General features: G+C 35.2%; 1 protein-coding gene across 1 annotated transcript in view; it reads right to left on the bottom strand.

Moving 5' to 3' along the window:
- dvl1b (dishevelled segment polarity protein 1b) overlaps positions 1 to 16,004 on the bottom strand; it is a 35,028-nt gene that overhangs the window by 4,014 nt on the left and 15,010 nt on the right. Inside the window, exons 4-14 of the mRNA XM_082155182.1 lie at positions 10,970 to 11,082; positions 7,539 to 7,677; positions 7,325 to 7,418; positions 7,000 to 7,069; positions 6,779 to 6,918; positions 5,029 to 5,105; positions 4,874 to 4,941; positions 4,698 to 4,775; positions 4,478 to 4,612; positions 3,361 to 3,528; positions 3,049 to 3,267 (exon numbers count right to left, since the gene is read on the bottom strand). Of these exons, the coding sequence (XP_082011308.1) occupies positions 3,049 to 3,267; positions 3,361 to 3,528; positions 4,478 to 4,612; positions 4,698 to 4,775; positions 4,874 to 4,941; positions 5,029 to 5,105; positions 6,779 to 6,918; positions 7,000 to 7,069; positions 7,325 to 7,418; positions 7,539 to 7,677; positions 10,970 to 11,082 (1,301 nt within the window). The remainder of the gene's footprint in view (positions 1 to 3,048; positions 3,268 to 3,360; positions 3,529 to 4,477; positions 4,613 to 4,697; positions 4,776 to 4,873; positions 4,942 to 5,028; positions 5,106 to 6,778; positions 6,919 to 6,999; positions 7,070 to 7,324; positions 7,419 to 7,538; positions 7,678 to 10,969; positions 11,083 to 16,004) is intronic.

Genomic DNA, 16,004 nt, shown 5'->3' with positions numbered 1-16,004 from the left:
GTAAATACTCAAAATAATAATATTAATAATTATGTCATTAATAATGTTGCATATTGTCAGGCCTATGCAATTAAGGCAATTACAAACGTAATATCTAGATCTTTCAGGAAAACCAGTTGAGAAGCTCTGATCTGGAACTAATGAGTGCTTCATCCTTCAGCAACTGAAGTAACTCATAAATTCAGAGAAACACTCCATCCCTCACTAACATATAATGACAAATGTTCTGCATTTCTCGCACTCATGCTATGTTCTATGTTTCAAAGAGAATGATTAAAATAGGATGAAAAATGATGGCAATTAAAGAGCTGATGAAATGCATCTATCAGATGTGCAATTAAAACTGGATGACATGACACTGGAGTCAAATGACAATGCAAATGAGTTCATGAGGTGCTGCATCCTGACTTTAAAACAGTCAAACTTTAGACAAAAGCCACATCATTTCACTCTTACATAACACAGGCATGGGAAAGCTTTCTACATACACATATGGGATCTACATTGATTTTGTCATGTTTATTCCCAAACTATTGTGTATGCAGTTCATTTGTGTGGCCGCTTTATCCACAACACATGACATGCTGAGAAATACAGAGACGAGAGGCGAGGCAGCAGGACAAATCCAGCAACAGAAATACCCCAGTCATGGAGGGAGACATGACTGTAAGAGAGAGAGAGAGAGAGAGAGAAAGAGAGGGAAGGAGGCTGCCTTACCGGACACCCCAGGGTTGGGACTACCTCCTCCATCAGTCTGCCATTGCCCAGCAGAAACGAACAGGAAACAACACAGTTATGCCGTCTTTCTGTCTGCCTTGTTACCAGAAGTTCTATCAAGTACAATTCATCCTCACAGCTTGAATGCACTACTGGAATTTCATCTGGAATCTGCTCAGTTAAAATAAAATCTTATATGCGCTCATATAAGATATCTATTTACATGTTGCGATGACATGTCGGAACTTACAGAAATATTGTGAAATCCAGGGTCATCAGGAAAGCAAAATTCGATAGTCGATACCAGTTGTGCTGAAATTTCACGATACTAGATACCAATTTACAAATATTTAAGCAATTAGCCTTCATTTATTGTTCAATTACGTCAACTCAATTAAATCAAATGATTATTAGTAGCCTATATTATTAATTTTCTTATTAATTATTAACAGCATTTTCTTTATTTCATGTTAATATCATTGTTTGAATAATATTATCAGTGTAACTGTCTAATACATAGATATAATAAACTGAGTCAGTGCATTTAGTATACTTTTGACATCGCATGTCATATCTATTGAAAATAGACACTACCGTTCAAAGTCAGCAAGATTTTAATACTGTTATTCAGCAAGAATGCATTAATTTGATCAAAAGTGCCAGTAAAGACATTTATTTTATTACAAAAGATTTCTATTTCAAATAAATGTAGTTCTTTTGAACTTTATATTCATCAAAGAATCCTGAAAAATTTCATAGATTTCACAAAAATATTTATTAGCACAACTGCTTTCAACATTGATAATAATACTAAATGTTTATTAGAATGATTTCTGATAGGGATGGTCGATACCCCAAATTTTTTTCATTTGATATGATACCGATACTTTTTGTTACAGTTTTAACAATACTGATACTGATTATTTCTTAAATCGGTATGTGATTTTTCAAAATAATGTTCATTTTCATACTTAAAAGGCAAATCACATGACACATACTGGCCATTGATTACAAATTTACCACAAAAGCAAATATGAGCACAATTAAATTAAAATGTGGACAACAATAGATGTAAATGTAAACTTGTATTTTAATATTGTGATTAAATAATAATCAAGTAATTTAAATTATTATAACATTAATATGTATAAAATTAAAAACTGCAACACCACACCATGCTATGTTTCCTTTCTGACATTCTCTCCATCTCTCTCAGTTTAATGCAAAGTGTATCTTGTCACGTCACGTGACACAGGCCAGCTAAATATGTTTAAAAACAAACATTAACAAAAAGTACTGAAAACATTTGAAAGTGATGCAGAAATCCACATTTTGTATAATTATCATTTTAATATGGATATTTTTTCAAGGAATCGATATCAAATAAATCAATACTTATTATGAGTATCGATATATTGATACTGTAGTTATATAGTACATCCCTAATTTCTGAAAGATTATGTGACACTGGAGACTGGAGCAATGGCTGTATTAACAATATTTCAAATTATTATGGTTTTTAATTTTGATCAAATAAATGCAACGTTAAACATTAAAGAATTTTATCAACCCAAAACTTTTGAACGGTAGTGTATATATAGTACATAAAATCCATGTACTTAAAATATTTAAAATGTTTTTCCATATCTGCCCTAGTTTGATTTTGTTTGACTGCTTTCATGGGCCTATCCATAAGCTTCAAACCACACAACACATCCGAACCTTCACTCAAGAGATGACAGATCAATCTAACTGCTCTTTACAGGCAACTCAAACACACACAGCAGGCTGCTGAGATTCCTTCCCGACATTTTCACTGTGCTAGTGCATGGCATGTGTGAAATGAGCAACAGGTGAAGGTTAATGTGAAGCAGTGGATTGAGACGGACGTGTTTGTGCACTGCATCAGCATTGAAGGCAAAAAGCACTAGAGAGTGAGATGTATGCCAGATGAAATCATGATGAGCTGATGGAGATCAATTGTAAAATGTGGCCAAAAAAGAAGAAGAAAAATTATCTGAGATTTGCTTGAAAGGATTTAAACTAGGGACCCCACAAGACACTTCACCTAAAATGGACCGACCGTATTTGAGGACAATACTTAAAAAAAACATTTTAATTATTGCTTTCAAAACAGCTAGATAGAGTGCAAGCAAATGCATAACGCAGGATCAACTATTTCATACATTTACAACAGCCTGAAATAATGTATATATATGAGCTAAACTGTACAATCTTATTATTTCAGTAATGAACTAGGCTGAGATTTATTTTGGAATTTCTAACTGTGATCCAGTAATATGAAGTCAAGGATGACCTTTCCCTACTTACCCTCACTGTGATGACTTCCTGCGCTGCCACTGTGGAAACTGTGGCAGGGGTCGGAATATCCTGGTGGGAAACCAGAGGGCGCTGTGGAGAAGGGTGGATAGGGGAAGGGCTGGCCGCCCATGGGCCACGGGTTAGTAGACGGAGGGGGGAGAGGGGCCAATGTGTCCTGCTCTGAACCAGCACCACTTGATCCCTCATTCAAGTTTAGTGTAGCCATGTCTAAGAACAAAGGCGGAAATTACAAAGAGGTGGAAACATTTTGTTTGTAAGGATAAATAAAAAGCATGATGGAAATGTAGAGATGTGTTGTACTTTGGCAGAGATCTCCAAATGTGTAGTAACACTGTTCAGAGAAGGTGATCTTGTTGACAGTGTGTCTCAGATAGCCGTGTTTGAGCAGGCTGCTGGCATATTTCCTAGCATCACGCCGGTCTTTGAATCCTTCAACCCGTGAGTACAGCCAGTCTACTACATCCCCTCCTGTAACATGCGAGATACAGACAGATGAATACCTATACACCACAGTTATTATAGTTAACTAAAACCATAAAAAATACACTTTTTGTTACTTTAAATAAAATAAAAGGTAAGTTAAGAAATTAAATAAAAGAATATATATATAAAAAGTTTTACAGGTCCCACTTTATATGATGTATCTTTATCTATGATGTACTAATATTTCAAGGTAACACTTTATTTTACAGTGTCATTGTTACATGTAGTTGCTATAGAAATAACTATTAATTATGCATAATTACATGCAACTAACCCTAACCAAACCAAACCCTAATCATAACCTAATCATAAGTACATGTAGTTACTTAATATTACTGAGTACTTAAATGTATAATTATAGTGTAACAAAGACACCTTCAAATGTATAAAAAGTATAATCATTTCAATTAATCATTTGATACATTGCACTTATTGTGTACATACACATAGTACTTATATTAAAAAAATACCTTCATGTAATTACAGCTGTAATTAATTTCTGTAATTACATTTATTACATTTATATATAAACCTACCCATACCACCAAACCTGTAACTAACCTTACCCGTATCCCACCTCAATATCAGTGTTTTGTAATTCAACATGAACACAATGAGTACACAATGTACCTAACAATTATTTTTTGATGTAAGTATATAGTAGTTACACATCTTATATAAAGTATGACTGTGATGTGACGATGTGCCACAATAACTAAAAAACTTAACTAAAAAACTATAAAAACATCATACATATTCAATTATAAACATATACATAAAATATTATAAAAAATATCTCCTTCAAAATGTTACTAAAAATATAATAGTATCTCAATACTAAAATAACGCTGCTTTACACATTTTTAAAACATCATCAACAGTAATAACATGAGTGAGATATTTTCACAGGTGATGAACGCCAAAGACATCTTACCTATTACAGCATTAGATATAGTAATCTTCAGCCACATTCTGTCCCTTATTTCTAGTCCTGAGTCTGGGACCTGCATCACCTTTACAATGGTGGCCATGTCCGTTTTTCCCACTGTAAGCGGGAGCTCGTCAAACTCTGTGAAGGACAACAGGATGATTAGGATCATGCTTTGCAAAAAAAAAAAGAGATGTTGTGATCTGTCAGAGAGAAAAGACTGTACCGTTTTGTGGGTAAGATCCTGTTAGTGCAGTAGTGTGGGAAATCCATGCAGCCGGGTCAATGGGTCTAACTGGTTCAGCTTTGGGAGGGAAAAAACAGGTCAGATAAGTCATATAAGATGGACGAGTATCTCATTTATCTGAAAGAAGCGTAGATAAAGAGTTTGTGTGTATTGACCTCTAGGTATTGTAAAGTAACTGCGAGGCGAAGGGTCCCAGCATTTGGCAACAGTGAGACTGATAGGACTACAGAAGACAAGTACAATGGTTAGTTAAACACATTATATCTAAGCCTCATGTCCAATGCTACAATTCAGACATGTTTATTCTTACCCATTCTTTGAGACAATCTCTCTGAGAATCCTGACAGCATCGTCATTGCTCATGTTCTCAAAGTTCACATCATTTACCTGCAAGTCAAAATGTGGCATTCACACATGTTAGCTTTAAGGCAGAGCAATATTTTAAGCCTCTCTGAGTAATTCATACCAGGGTCAACTGGGACCTTCTAAGTTTCTGTAAATAAAAAAGTAAGGTAATTACCTTAAGGTAATGGTATTAATATCAGTGTACCAAACTGTGCCATGCCGATATAAATATGCAGTCTAATCCATAACTATAACTGTAATCTGCCTCTCAACAGGGATCAGCAGCTGCTGGAGGCATTTGAAGGTTGTATTTGGATCAAGAGACAATCACTACTAAAGCCACAGAGCCAGAGGCCAAATCTCATCCCTAAAAACTAATGTAAATAAATACATATAAATATAAAATGTAAGCATGTCCCTGCAGTGTTAAATCACTTTAATACACCACTGGCGGAGTCAATCCACTGCATTACACTAATCTGCTATTCGAAATGAAAAACTGATCTATTAGGTGTTTTTAAAGGGATAGTCCACCCAAAAATGAAAAATATGAAGAATGTTGGTAACCAAACAGTTTTGGTTCCCACTGACTTCCATTGTATGGTCAAAAATACAATGGAAGTCAATGGGAACCAAATTTGTTTGGTCTAAATATTATATTTTGAATATAGAAATATGAAATGTTGGGAAAAATGAAATGATACTATTATGAAACTAAAACCGCCAGTAGGTGAAGGCAAGTCGTAATAAGTGAATCATAGAATCATTAATTCAACTGATTCGTTCAAACCAGCTGATTTATTCATGAAAGAAGCAAGTGTCCACTGATGCTGAATTCGGAACCGCATACTACTCGTACTATTTTTGCCATATAAAGATATAGGAAAAATAGTAATAGTATGCTAGTAAGCGGTTCCGAATTCAGCACGAGTTTATGAATGGGTCCTTGAATGATTAATTCAAAAACGGTAAATCATTCAATAACGCCACAACGCTGTGTGTTGCCGAGAGACGTACGTTTTCTGCTTTGTTTGGAACAATTTGTGTTTGGCAAATAGAGCAAAAACTGTCAAAATTGACAATGTTGTGTCTAAAAATTGTCAATTCATAAAATCAACTTGTTTATTAAACTGTTAAGTAAAAAGAAATTATATCACATTTTAGATCTTCATATCTTGAACTTTGGGGGCATTTTTATTCATTTTGGTGGCATTTCCAACCTTGCACAAAGCTATTTTACGTCAACGCCAGACTAGCTTGCCTGTTGTTAAGCTTGACGGCTATTGCCGAAGTTAAGCTGGCTGAGATGTGGTATGTGGTAGTGGTATGACTTAATAGTTGGAATGACATGAGGGCAAAAATATCTTTTTTTTATGATCAAACAACAGGGCCTACATTGCAACTTTAAACTTTCTTTAAGCTTATAACAGTAAAATGATTAAATATTATAATCTGTAATTTAGTTTTTCATGACCATTTCCCACCATCTCTCTGAACCTTTTGCTTCAAACTGAGGAGCATTTTTCAAAAAGCTGATGTTCTGCTCATATAGTATTTAATGTCGCATGCTTCAACAACAGCCTCTTTGGAATGTGTTTTTTACACTGTCAAAGTTTACAAAAAACAATCTGTCCCAAACTTGTTAAAACCAGACTAAATTGATCACAAACAGAAATGAATATTCACAAGAAGTGCCATTCCAGACTACAATCTACCTGCAGCAGCATGTCGCCAGGCTCTATCCTCCCATCTGCTGCCACCGCTCCTCCCTTCATGATAGAGCCGATGTAGATGCCACCATCTCCTCTATCGTTACTTTGGCCCACTATACTGATGCCGAGAAAGTTATATTTCTCTGTGCAAACAAGAGAGAACACGGACGTGATGAATTGGTGTCACACTGTACGTGTACATGTAAAAGGCAAGCTGATCTTACCCATATTGAGGGTAACTGTGATGATGTTGAGGCTCATGGTTGAATCTGTGATACTACTAAAGGAAGATGACTGTGGATACGAAAGCAAAGGAGATACATGAAACCCTAAGAAGTCAAATACATATATATATATGCACATACATACATATACACATTACACACACACATTTACTTGGCTGAATGGGAACAATAGTATAACCTAACCCACACCCTAGCCCAAAGGTTTTGGGATGTTTTGTCAGATTTAGCTATTTTCTGGATACAAATTTGTCCCCAATATGTGGTTAAGTAGGTGCACACACGCAAGCACACACACACTTCTAACCCTGTCGATTTTAGCCACTTTGTGTCGCCGGCGCCTGCGCTTATGTCTCTTCATTAACTGAAAAGAAGAGCTCTGCTCTGTGGAATTGCTCAGCCTGAGAGAGACAAACACAGAAGAGAAGAACAGATAGATTATTGTATATACAATTTGAGCCAAGACCGAATAAGTCAGTCAGAAGTCTAGCACACAGTAAAAGCAAAATGTCATTCCAAACCTGCTAGCATCCTCATCCTCCTCGCTGTCAATGAAGGAGCTTGACTCCAGCTCACTGCTCATCATAGAGCCACTGTCACAGCCCATGGCCGAGTCCCTCACCACCCGTTCGGCTTTTGTGTGACCGTTCACACGCGGGACTAAGAACAATCATGCACACAGCGAGCTTGTGAATGCCTTGTTGAAACAACAAAACACTAACAAAGAGAACCACATATTTGGATATATTCATGGCTTGATCGCACCTTGAGAGACAGACTTAAAAAGAGGAAAACATACACTCCTGTGGGCGGGGCTCTGCCTCAGGGTGGCATCTGATTGGCTGGAAGGCTCTGGTGAGGCGGCGGCATCTCAGTGAGCCGGGCTTTTGGTATCGCCTCTGGTGGAACCCGAAACACTCCAGGAGAGTTGGGCTGCCAGTGCTTCTTTCAATAGGCTGATATCGCTCTCTCATACTGTCTGATATGCTCACTCACATGCCAGTCTTTTGAATTTTAAGGCAGTCTTTAGTACTTTATTTATTTTGCACTTGCAGTCATTACTAAATTAGTTTGATGAAAGTTTGATTAACAAAAGACAGGCAGTAGAACAAAGGAGATGTGGGGGAAAGTAAAATTGATATTGAGGAAGGAAATGCACAAGACTAATGGAGAACAAAATATGTTTAAATATAATGGATATTCTGTGTTTTTATTCAGACTACAGATGTAGAACAAACAAGCTACAAAAGATGGCGGTATAGCTTAATGCACGTCTACATCTAGCAAACTAGGCAATCCATTACAGAGCCATGTTTGACTTCAGGCAACGAAATGGAAACAAAGTACTCAATACATCACCACTGTTTGTGTAAGCAGCCTATTTAAACCCAGACTACAGATATATCACATGTTTAGCAGGATAATATAACAATATATCACATGAGTGATGCACAAAGGTATATTATGTTGCAATCTATTGAAAAATAATTATTCACATGCCGGTTAAAACTGTAGTTAATTCATAGCTTCATTTATTTCATCCTTTAAGTTTAACGTAAAATAATAAAATTAGTTAAAAAAAATGTAAATATAGGATACGAAAACAAGCCAATTATGAAATTCTTTTGAAATCATGTTTTAAGGATGTTTCAATCTTTTTTTAAATATTGTAAAAATATACTGAAAACTATTTTATTTTATTATTATATTTGCAGCAGTTTAACAACTCTAGCATTCTGTAGATACTAGATATCAGTTTTCTTCTTTATAATAGATACTATTTTCACTTGCTCTAAACAAAATACAAGCCAATTACGCATGTCTTTCTGAAAAATTTATATTTAGCCTAGCACTACAAAACATATGAAATGAATACCCGAATTTTGTTTATTTTAAAATAAAATACTTTTGTAAAGTGAAGTCGCCTTACCTCAGAAAGCGCTAACGACAGAAGAGCTTCTCTCCGCCGGTTCACACAAATAAACTACTACACAGATAGAACAACTCACGCGGGAGCGCGCGATATGAATTTATTATCCGCCCCTTCTGCTCGCGCTCTTGCCAGACGCGCACTGTCATTCATCAACAGCAGCGCGTGGACAATGAGCGCGCGACGATTTCGATTTTTGCAGTCTCTGCTCGAGCGTGAAAATAATCATCATGTACTGTGCAATTATAATTTACGAGGCAAAGTTTGCCCGCGTCGAGGGGTGACAAGCCTCCAAACAGAAATTTGATGATAAAATATAGTCTGAAGTGTGACGTTAGCTTGTATGTGTGGAAATAAATAAATAAAACGGTTTGTTTCGCCTGACTAACTGTTTTCTGTGTAGGGTGCATAAAGCCACATCCCACTGTTTGTTTTTTTTATTAAAAAAAAAATTCTTTTAACGTTTGATTTCTTTATTTTTATTTTATAATTTTTGTTGTAACCTCTCTGTATTAGTATGTTATATATGTACATTTCTTTGTGTTGTGTGTTTAGCATTAAAAAAATCTAATTAAAAATGGAAAATAAATAAATAAATAAATCCATATTCCTGCTTTGCATTTTGTTTGCAAATAGGAAAGGGCCACAGCACAAAATTCAGTCAGGGGCCCAGAATCCCTAGCTACCGCCTGGCTATTCCCAGAGGAACAGTGCATCTTGTAAACCTAATATTTTTTTTCTCCTTTTTGTCCTATTAATTCTGAACTCAAGGAGTGTTGCACTGTCACCACTGACACTGTCTCCAGACTGGCCAGCTAATTAAGCCACACTGATTAATGATCAGCGGGAACTAATGGGCCAGCAGAGAGACCTGCGCTACCATCACAAACACAGATAAATTACTGTGAGAGGTCTGGGTGTGTTTGTGTGTGAGAAAGCATTTGTTTTGTAAGGGTGAGGACTATGTTGAATAGACGACAGGAAGGGTGTGTGATTCTGCTCTGTTAACGCCTGTTGTTGTAATTCAGTATTTTACAAATTTTTTTTGCCATTATACATTGTATTAATGTGTCTTCATTTGTTATTTGTGCAATTATGTATTGTGCAAACAATCAATGGAAGCTCAAGAACAAATACAGAACAAAGAAAGAAGAGAAACAAAATGTAAAATGAGAGTGTATGTAAATGTCATTTAAATGACAGATTGCTTTATTTGTATTCTTCCGTAATATTAATGTGAGAACGCAATTAAAAAAGATGAAGTCGTTTCAGTCTGTCATGGTAGGTAATTGGATAAATTAAGACTTTATAAATGAGCTAAAAACAAACAAACGCATACACAACAAGACAAAGATGAAAACACCACTATACATGTGAAACAAACATACACAAAAAGAGGTGACTTTTTGACCTCAGTTTGAAAAGACGAATATATTTAGCACACCAATGAGACAAATATCCTACATAAGAGGGCGTAAAACATTTGTCACGGTCAGAGTAGGATCAAGCCATGATTATATCAACTGTGTGTACGAATGCAAAATAAAGTGGCATGTACAGCAGGGATTTGGTCACCTATGCAGGGTCCCTACACAGTATGGAAAAGTACAGATTTGAGTCATATCCAGGTCTGGATAAGTATATATATATATAAAAAAAAAGGTGTTTCTAAATTATTGCTCCATTTCAGTTTTCTAAATATAAAATTAAGAATTTCAAAAAAATTAAATAATAATAATAATCGTACAAGCAGAGTGTTTTCATGGCAAAAGTTAAGTGATCGCTGAACAGGACCGAATGAATTCAAGGCGCACATGTTCATTACGCGAAACTGTTTGTCTTTACCATAAGCCAAACCAGCAACTGATAAAGGAGCAAACGATCATCTAAATCAGATTTTCTATTAAATATGGTGTTAAATTTGAGTCTGGAAAAGTATAGAATTTTGAAATGGAAAACTTGTAGGAACCCTGCCTTTGATAAAAGTACAGTATTTAGGAATAATCTTGTAGCTACACTCACATTCATCTCTCCTCCGTCTTGTCCTTTCTCGTTCCCGCTCTCTGCGGTGGCGGAGGACAGACTCACTTCCAGTTTCTGTGTCCAGACCGTCTCTGCTGTTCACTGCATTAGCACTGTAGCAAACACACACACAGAAACATATGCAGCATGAGCTCTGAAAAACATTAGACACACTGCAACAGCTGTATTATCTGAAACTCATAGGACGCTGTATGTGCATGGAAGATATACGTGTAAGCGATGGAATGCAGACTATTTTAGCCTTTGTGAGAAGGGCAGAAAGGGGAAGAGAGTGAGCGAGAGAGAAAGAGAATAATGGTAATGACACATAGGGGGTTTCATCATGAAAAATTGTTTTTTGAATTACACCCTTGGGGCAGGCAAGTGTGTCTTTGTGCAAGCATGAACATCTATATGTGCTTTCAGTAGAAATCTGAGTGAGGTGAAAGATTTATTCCACCATATAGTAAAGGTGGCCTATAAAGTTTTGTGTGTATATATATATATATGACCTCTGAATGATATATGACCCCTGAATGTGAAAACCTTTTGTATTTTGTATTTTACATTTTTTTACCATATGGCAAAAATTTGTTTGTCCTTTCTGGAAGATATAATAATTTTAAATACACTGTAGGTCAAAGAGGACATATACTGTACATGCAGTAGAATACATGTTTAATAATAATTGTAATTAATTGTAATAATTGTAATTGTAAATTAAATAAATAAATACATTTGTAAATATTTTTTTTAAATTATGTTTGTATGAAACATACACTATTGGTCAGTATAAATTTACTTTGAAAGATATTAACTGTTATTCAGCAAGGATTCATTAAATTGATCAAAAGTTGACAGTAAAGACATTTTTAATGTTACAAAAGGTTTCTATTTCAAATTAGTGTTTTCTATTCATCAAAGAATCCTGGATATGAAGCAGAATAACTGTTTTCAACAGAGACAATGATAAGAAATGTTTCTTGAGCACCAAATCAGCATATTATAATGATTTCTGAAGGATCATGTGACACTGAAGACTGGAGTAATTTACATTTACATTTAGTAATTTAGCAGACGCTTTTGTCCAAAGCGACTTACAAATTGGGACTAAATTAAGCCAGTCATCGTGAATAGGCAAAAACAACGCAAGAAGTGCTCAAAATACGAAGTTCAGGCATTATTCAGAGTAGCATAAGCCCGATAAGCGAGAATTTACAGGACATTATATATATTTTTTTTTTCAGAGTAATGATGCTGAAAATTCAGCTTTGCCATCACAGGAATAAATACAATTAAAAAAATTATATTACAATAAAACACAGTTATTTTAAATTGTAATAATATTTCACAACATTCCTGTTTTTACCGTATTTTACTGTACTGTATTTTTTATCAAATAAATGCAGTTTTTCTGAATATAAGACTTTTCAAAAACATAAAAACTGTCCCCAAACTTTTTAACGCTAGTGTTTTACAGCATATTGTTATTGTTGTTCTAAAAAATGTGAGGTATACTGCATGAATGCAACATGTGATACAAATGTAAGCAGTGAGTCAGTCAACCAATGTTAGAAATTAAGGACATGGCATCAAAAATTATATAATCCAATGAGTTTGTGCTTGCAGTTTAAAAACCAGCCACAAGAGGGCAGAAATATCACAGCGACAGCACAAGTGATCTACATCAGCTTATCCTCACATGTATGGCTCAATTCTCACTTCAACACGAAACAATGGGTTAATTTTAACTAACATTATTCAGGATATCATTTAGCATTTTTTCATATAAAGAGTTACCTCTGTATGCTGCCTTCATATATTCTGCTATACAAGTATAATCCACACATAAGGTTTGTTTTGATTTCTTGCCTTATAAAAGGAACTGGATGTGTGAGCGTGTGACTGCAATAATAATGTTCCATCCACACTGTAAAAAATGGTTGTAACTTTTATAGAAAAAAACCCTGTAAAAATGCTACAGTAAAAACCTGTTAACTGGTTAATGAGTTACCTTACCACATACAGTGGAACAACTGCAAATGGTAGAAGATTGCCTTATATGTAATTGTACTATAAATTAATGTCAATTTTTTTTTTTTTTTTTTTTTTTGCTAGTTAAAACTTTAAAATAATATTTTACAGGGAAAAGGTATTTTGTACCATGCTTTATATTATACCTTATTATTATTACTACATCAATCATGTCCTTGTACATGTTCACTATTTTTGCTATTTCTCTATTTATACACATTCATACACTATCATTACTGTTCAGAGCCCCTTTTCTATTTATATCCCTTTTCATCTGCACAGTACTGTTCTCTTGCCTTCTGTACACTATTTGCATTTTCACAATATATTACTATTTCTGCTTCTGGTTAGATGCTAACTACTCTACATAATTAAGGGAAATCTAATCTAGACATTTTCTATGAATATGCACAAGATATCTCTCCCTGTCCTCTCCTAGGTTTAAATATAATTTAAAAAAAATGATATTTGGTCATGCCGTTATGCAGTGAAGCAGATTTACAAAGGTCCCTTCTGGATGTTCTGCTATGGGCAGATACACCACTCATTGTTTACCACAACTCCCTTCAACATTTGTGTCTCATGCTTTCTGGATGACTGAGCTCAGTGGGGGAGCAAGAGCCAAAGGGATTTGCTCTCTTTATGCTGTTGATTTTCCTACATCCACAACATCAACATACGTGTGTGTGTGTGTGTGTGTGTGTGTGTGTGTGTGTGTGTGTGTGTGTGTGTGTGTGTGTGTGTGTGTGTGTGTGTGTGTGTGAGAGAGATTATTATGTAGATCAGGGATTCCCAACCGGGGGTAAACGTTCCCCAGGGGTTACTTCAGCAGGTTTCAGAGGGTTCTTGAAAAAAAAAATTGCTTTAAAACTTTTTTTTTTTTTTGAGTTGTCAATACAAATAATTAATTGTGATTATTGTCATGATTATTTAACACACATTCTTTTTTTAAGGCAAGACACAACGGGCAAAAAGTTTTAATTCCTATATATATTCTGAAGGTTTTTACAGAGGGGTTTGTTCATATATCATTTGCCTGATTTTATACATCATTTTATTCTTAAAAACATGGTGATTTATTAATTTTTTCGTTCTAGCTGTTGACAGAATTTTCTGATTTTGGAGTGATAAAAAGAGACATCCATTCAGTAAAAACCTCGGACCCAAAGTCAACAAAATGAAACAAGATTTTTAAGATTTTTAACCTGGCTTTATCTGGAAATGTATGCAAATTAGTGAATATTTAATTAGATGTCTAATTTGCATATTCAAACATTTTAGAAAACTTGTAATACATTTTTTTTCCATTTAATGTAAATCAATAAACTGGGGAAGTATGGTGATATGTATTTGTTAATTTTTGCCCAAAAAATACCAGACATGCCTTAAAAATGAACTAATTTCTGGTTTGATGTCGATGAAGGGATTCTTGAGCCTTTCAGTAGAAGTACATGTACAAAAAATCACGTACACGAGTGATCAGAGAATCTGATTTCGCCTCATGTAAAAGAAGCATGGAGGTGTATGAAGTGTGTGTGCAGGTGAAGGTGACACGACGTGCAGAATGCAGAATGTGTGAGGGAAAGAGCGCATCTCCAATGTGAGTGTGTATGTGCGTGTGCACTCATGTGAGATAATCAGCACATCTGGTGCACGCTATAAATGGATGTTTTCAGTGGTTGAGCATAAAACACAATGGCAGCATAAAATTAACTATTAAATAATTATTGTGCAGAGGACACTAAACATTACACTTGACCAGGCACACACGATTCAGTTATATAATGCAATTATATCACAGCAATATCAAGAGATAATACCATTTCTGATATCAACTGAACCTGGAATCGATCCAAATAGAACAAACAACATTTTGATCTCTTAAAGTCCCCCTGTGGGGAAAATCAAGTTTTTAATGTTGTTTATATGTCTGTGGTGTTTATAATATGCTTTAAGACCAACCATGTGCAAATTTATAAGTCAACACCCATTTGCATTTTCTCTTTAAAAATGCAGTGAACCAAAGACAGTCTCAAAAACGCGGTTTAAAATCGGTGGTGTTTCTTACATCACAAACTACCTTTTAACCAATCACCTCGAATTGCGGACAGGCTTTAGCATATCATTAATTATGCTCTGAAGCAGGGGAGTCTTAAGATAAGCCAGGTTATCATTAAATATTATTTAATATTTTTCTGCTGATATGGAAAATCGGGTAGATTTAGCAATATGATGTATATTACGAAGTTATGATGAACTACATGGTTTGTGTAACATTAGCAACACATTATTAGCTCTTTGATAACGTAGTCAAGCAAAAGGCTAATCATACTAATTACCGTTGTGTGTCCGATGTTGTAAAGAGCGATACCATTGTGCAGCGTTTACCTCAGTAAGTTCACCGAGTGGATCTCTGAGATGGTGAGAGTGAGTGGAGGCGGGGCTAATTAGCATATTCATGGCTCTGAATATACTACATGAAGTAAGGGTGTAGTTACATTCCAGCTATTTTAAAGCATGAAGAATTTTTTTTCACAGGAAAAAACTTTTAAATATGTAATTTTGGTGATAAAAGAAAGGTTTTAAAGCTACAATATGTTTTTTTTTCTTTCGCCACTAGGGGTCGCTCACCTCTTACAATAACAAAGGCGTAGGTGGATGACGCTAAGCGGAATTACGGAACTTGTCGTCATGCCAAAGGATCTAATAATGTTTATGGAGGAGTGAATACATTGATGTTTCTTAACATGACTGTGCTGTGAAGCAGGGCGCGATTGCTAATGCTAAATTACTACTCACACAGGTCAGATTATTCGACGAATTAAACTTGTGAGGTAACGCAGCGCTGTTTCACTTGGTCTACTACACTATCACACTAAACTGCATTTGAGTGTGTTGAAAGTTATAATGTAATTCTATGTGTTAGTTTGTTGGCTGTATGAGACTAGCAGTAAGCTAGATCAACATTGGAATAACATACTGTCTAATAAAGTACATGCAA

This window comes from Leuciscus leuciscus (genome assembly GCF_965113295.1).
Source record: "Leuciscus leuciscus genome assembly, chromosome: 23".
In the NCBI taxonomy this organism is placed as follows: domain Eukaryota; kingdom Metazoa; phylum Chordata; class Actinopteri; order Cypriniformes; family Leuciscidae; genus Leuciscus; species Leuciscus leuciscus.
Note: the sequence above shows the minus strand (reverse complement) of the source record. Positions and strands in the feature narration are given on the sequence as shown.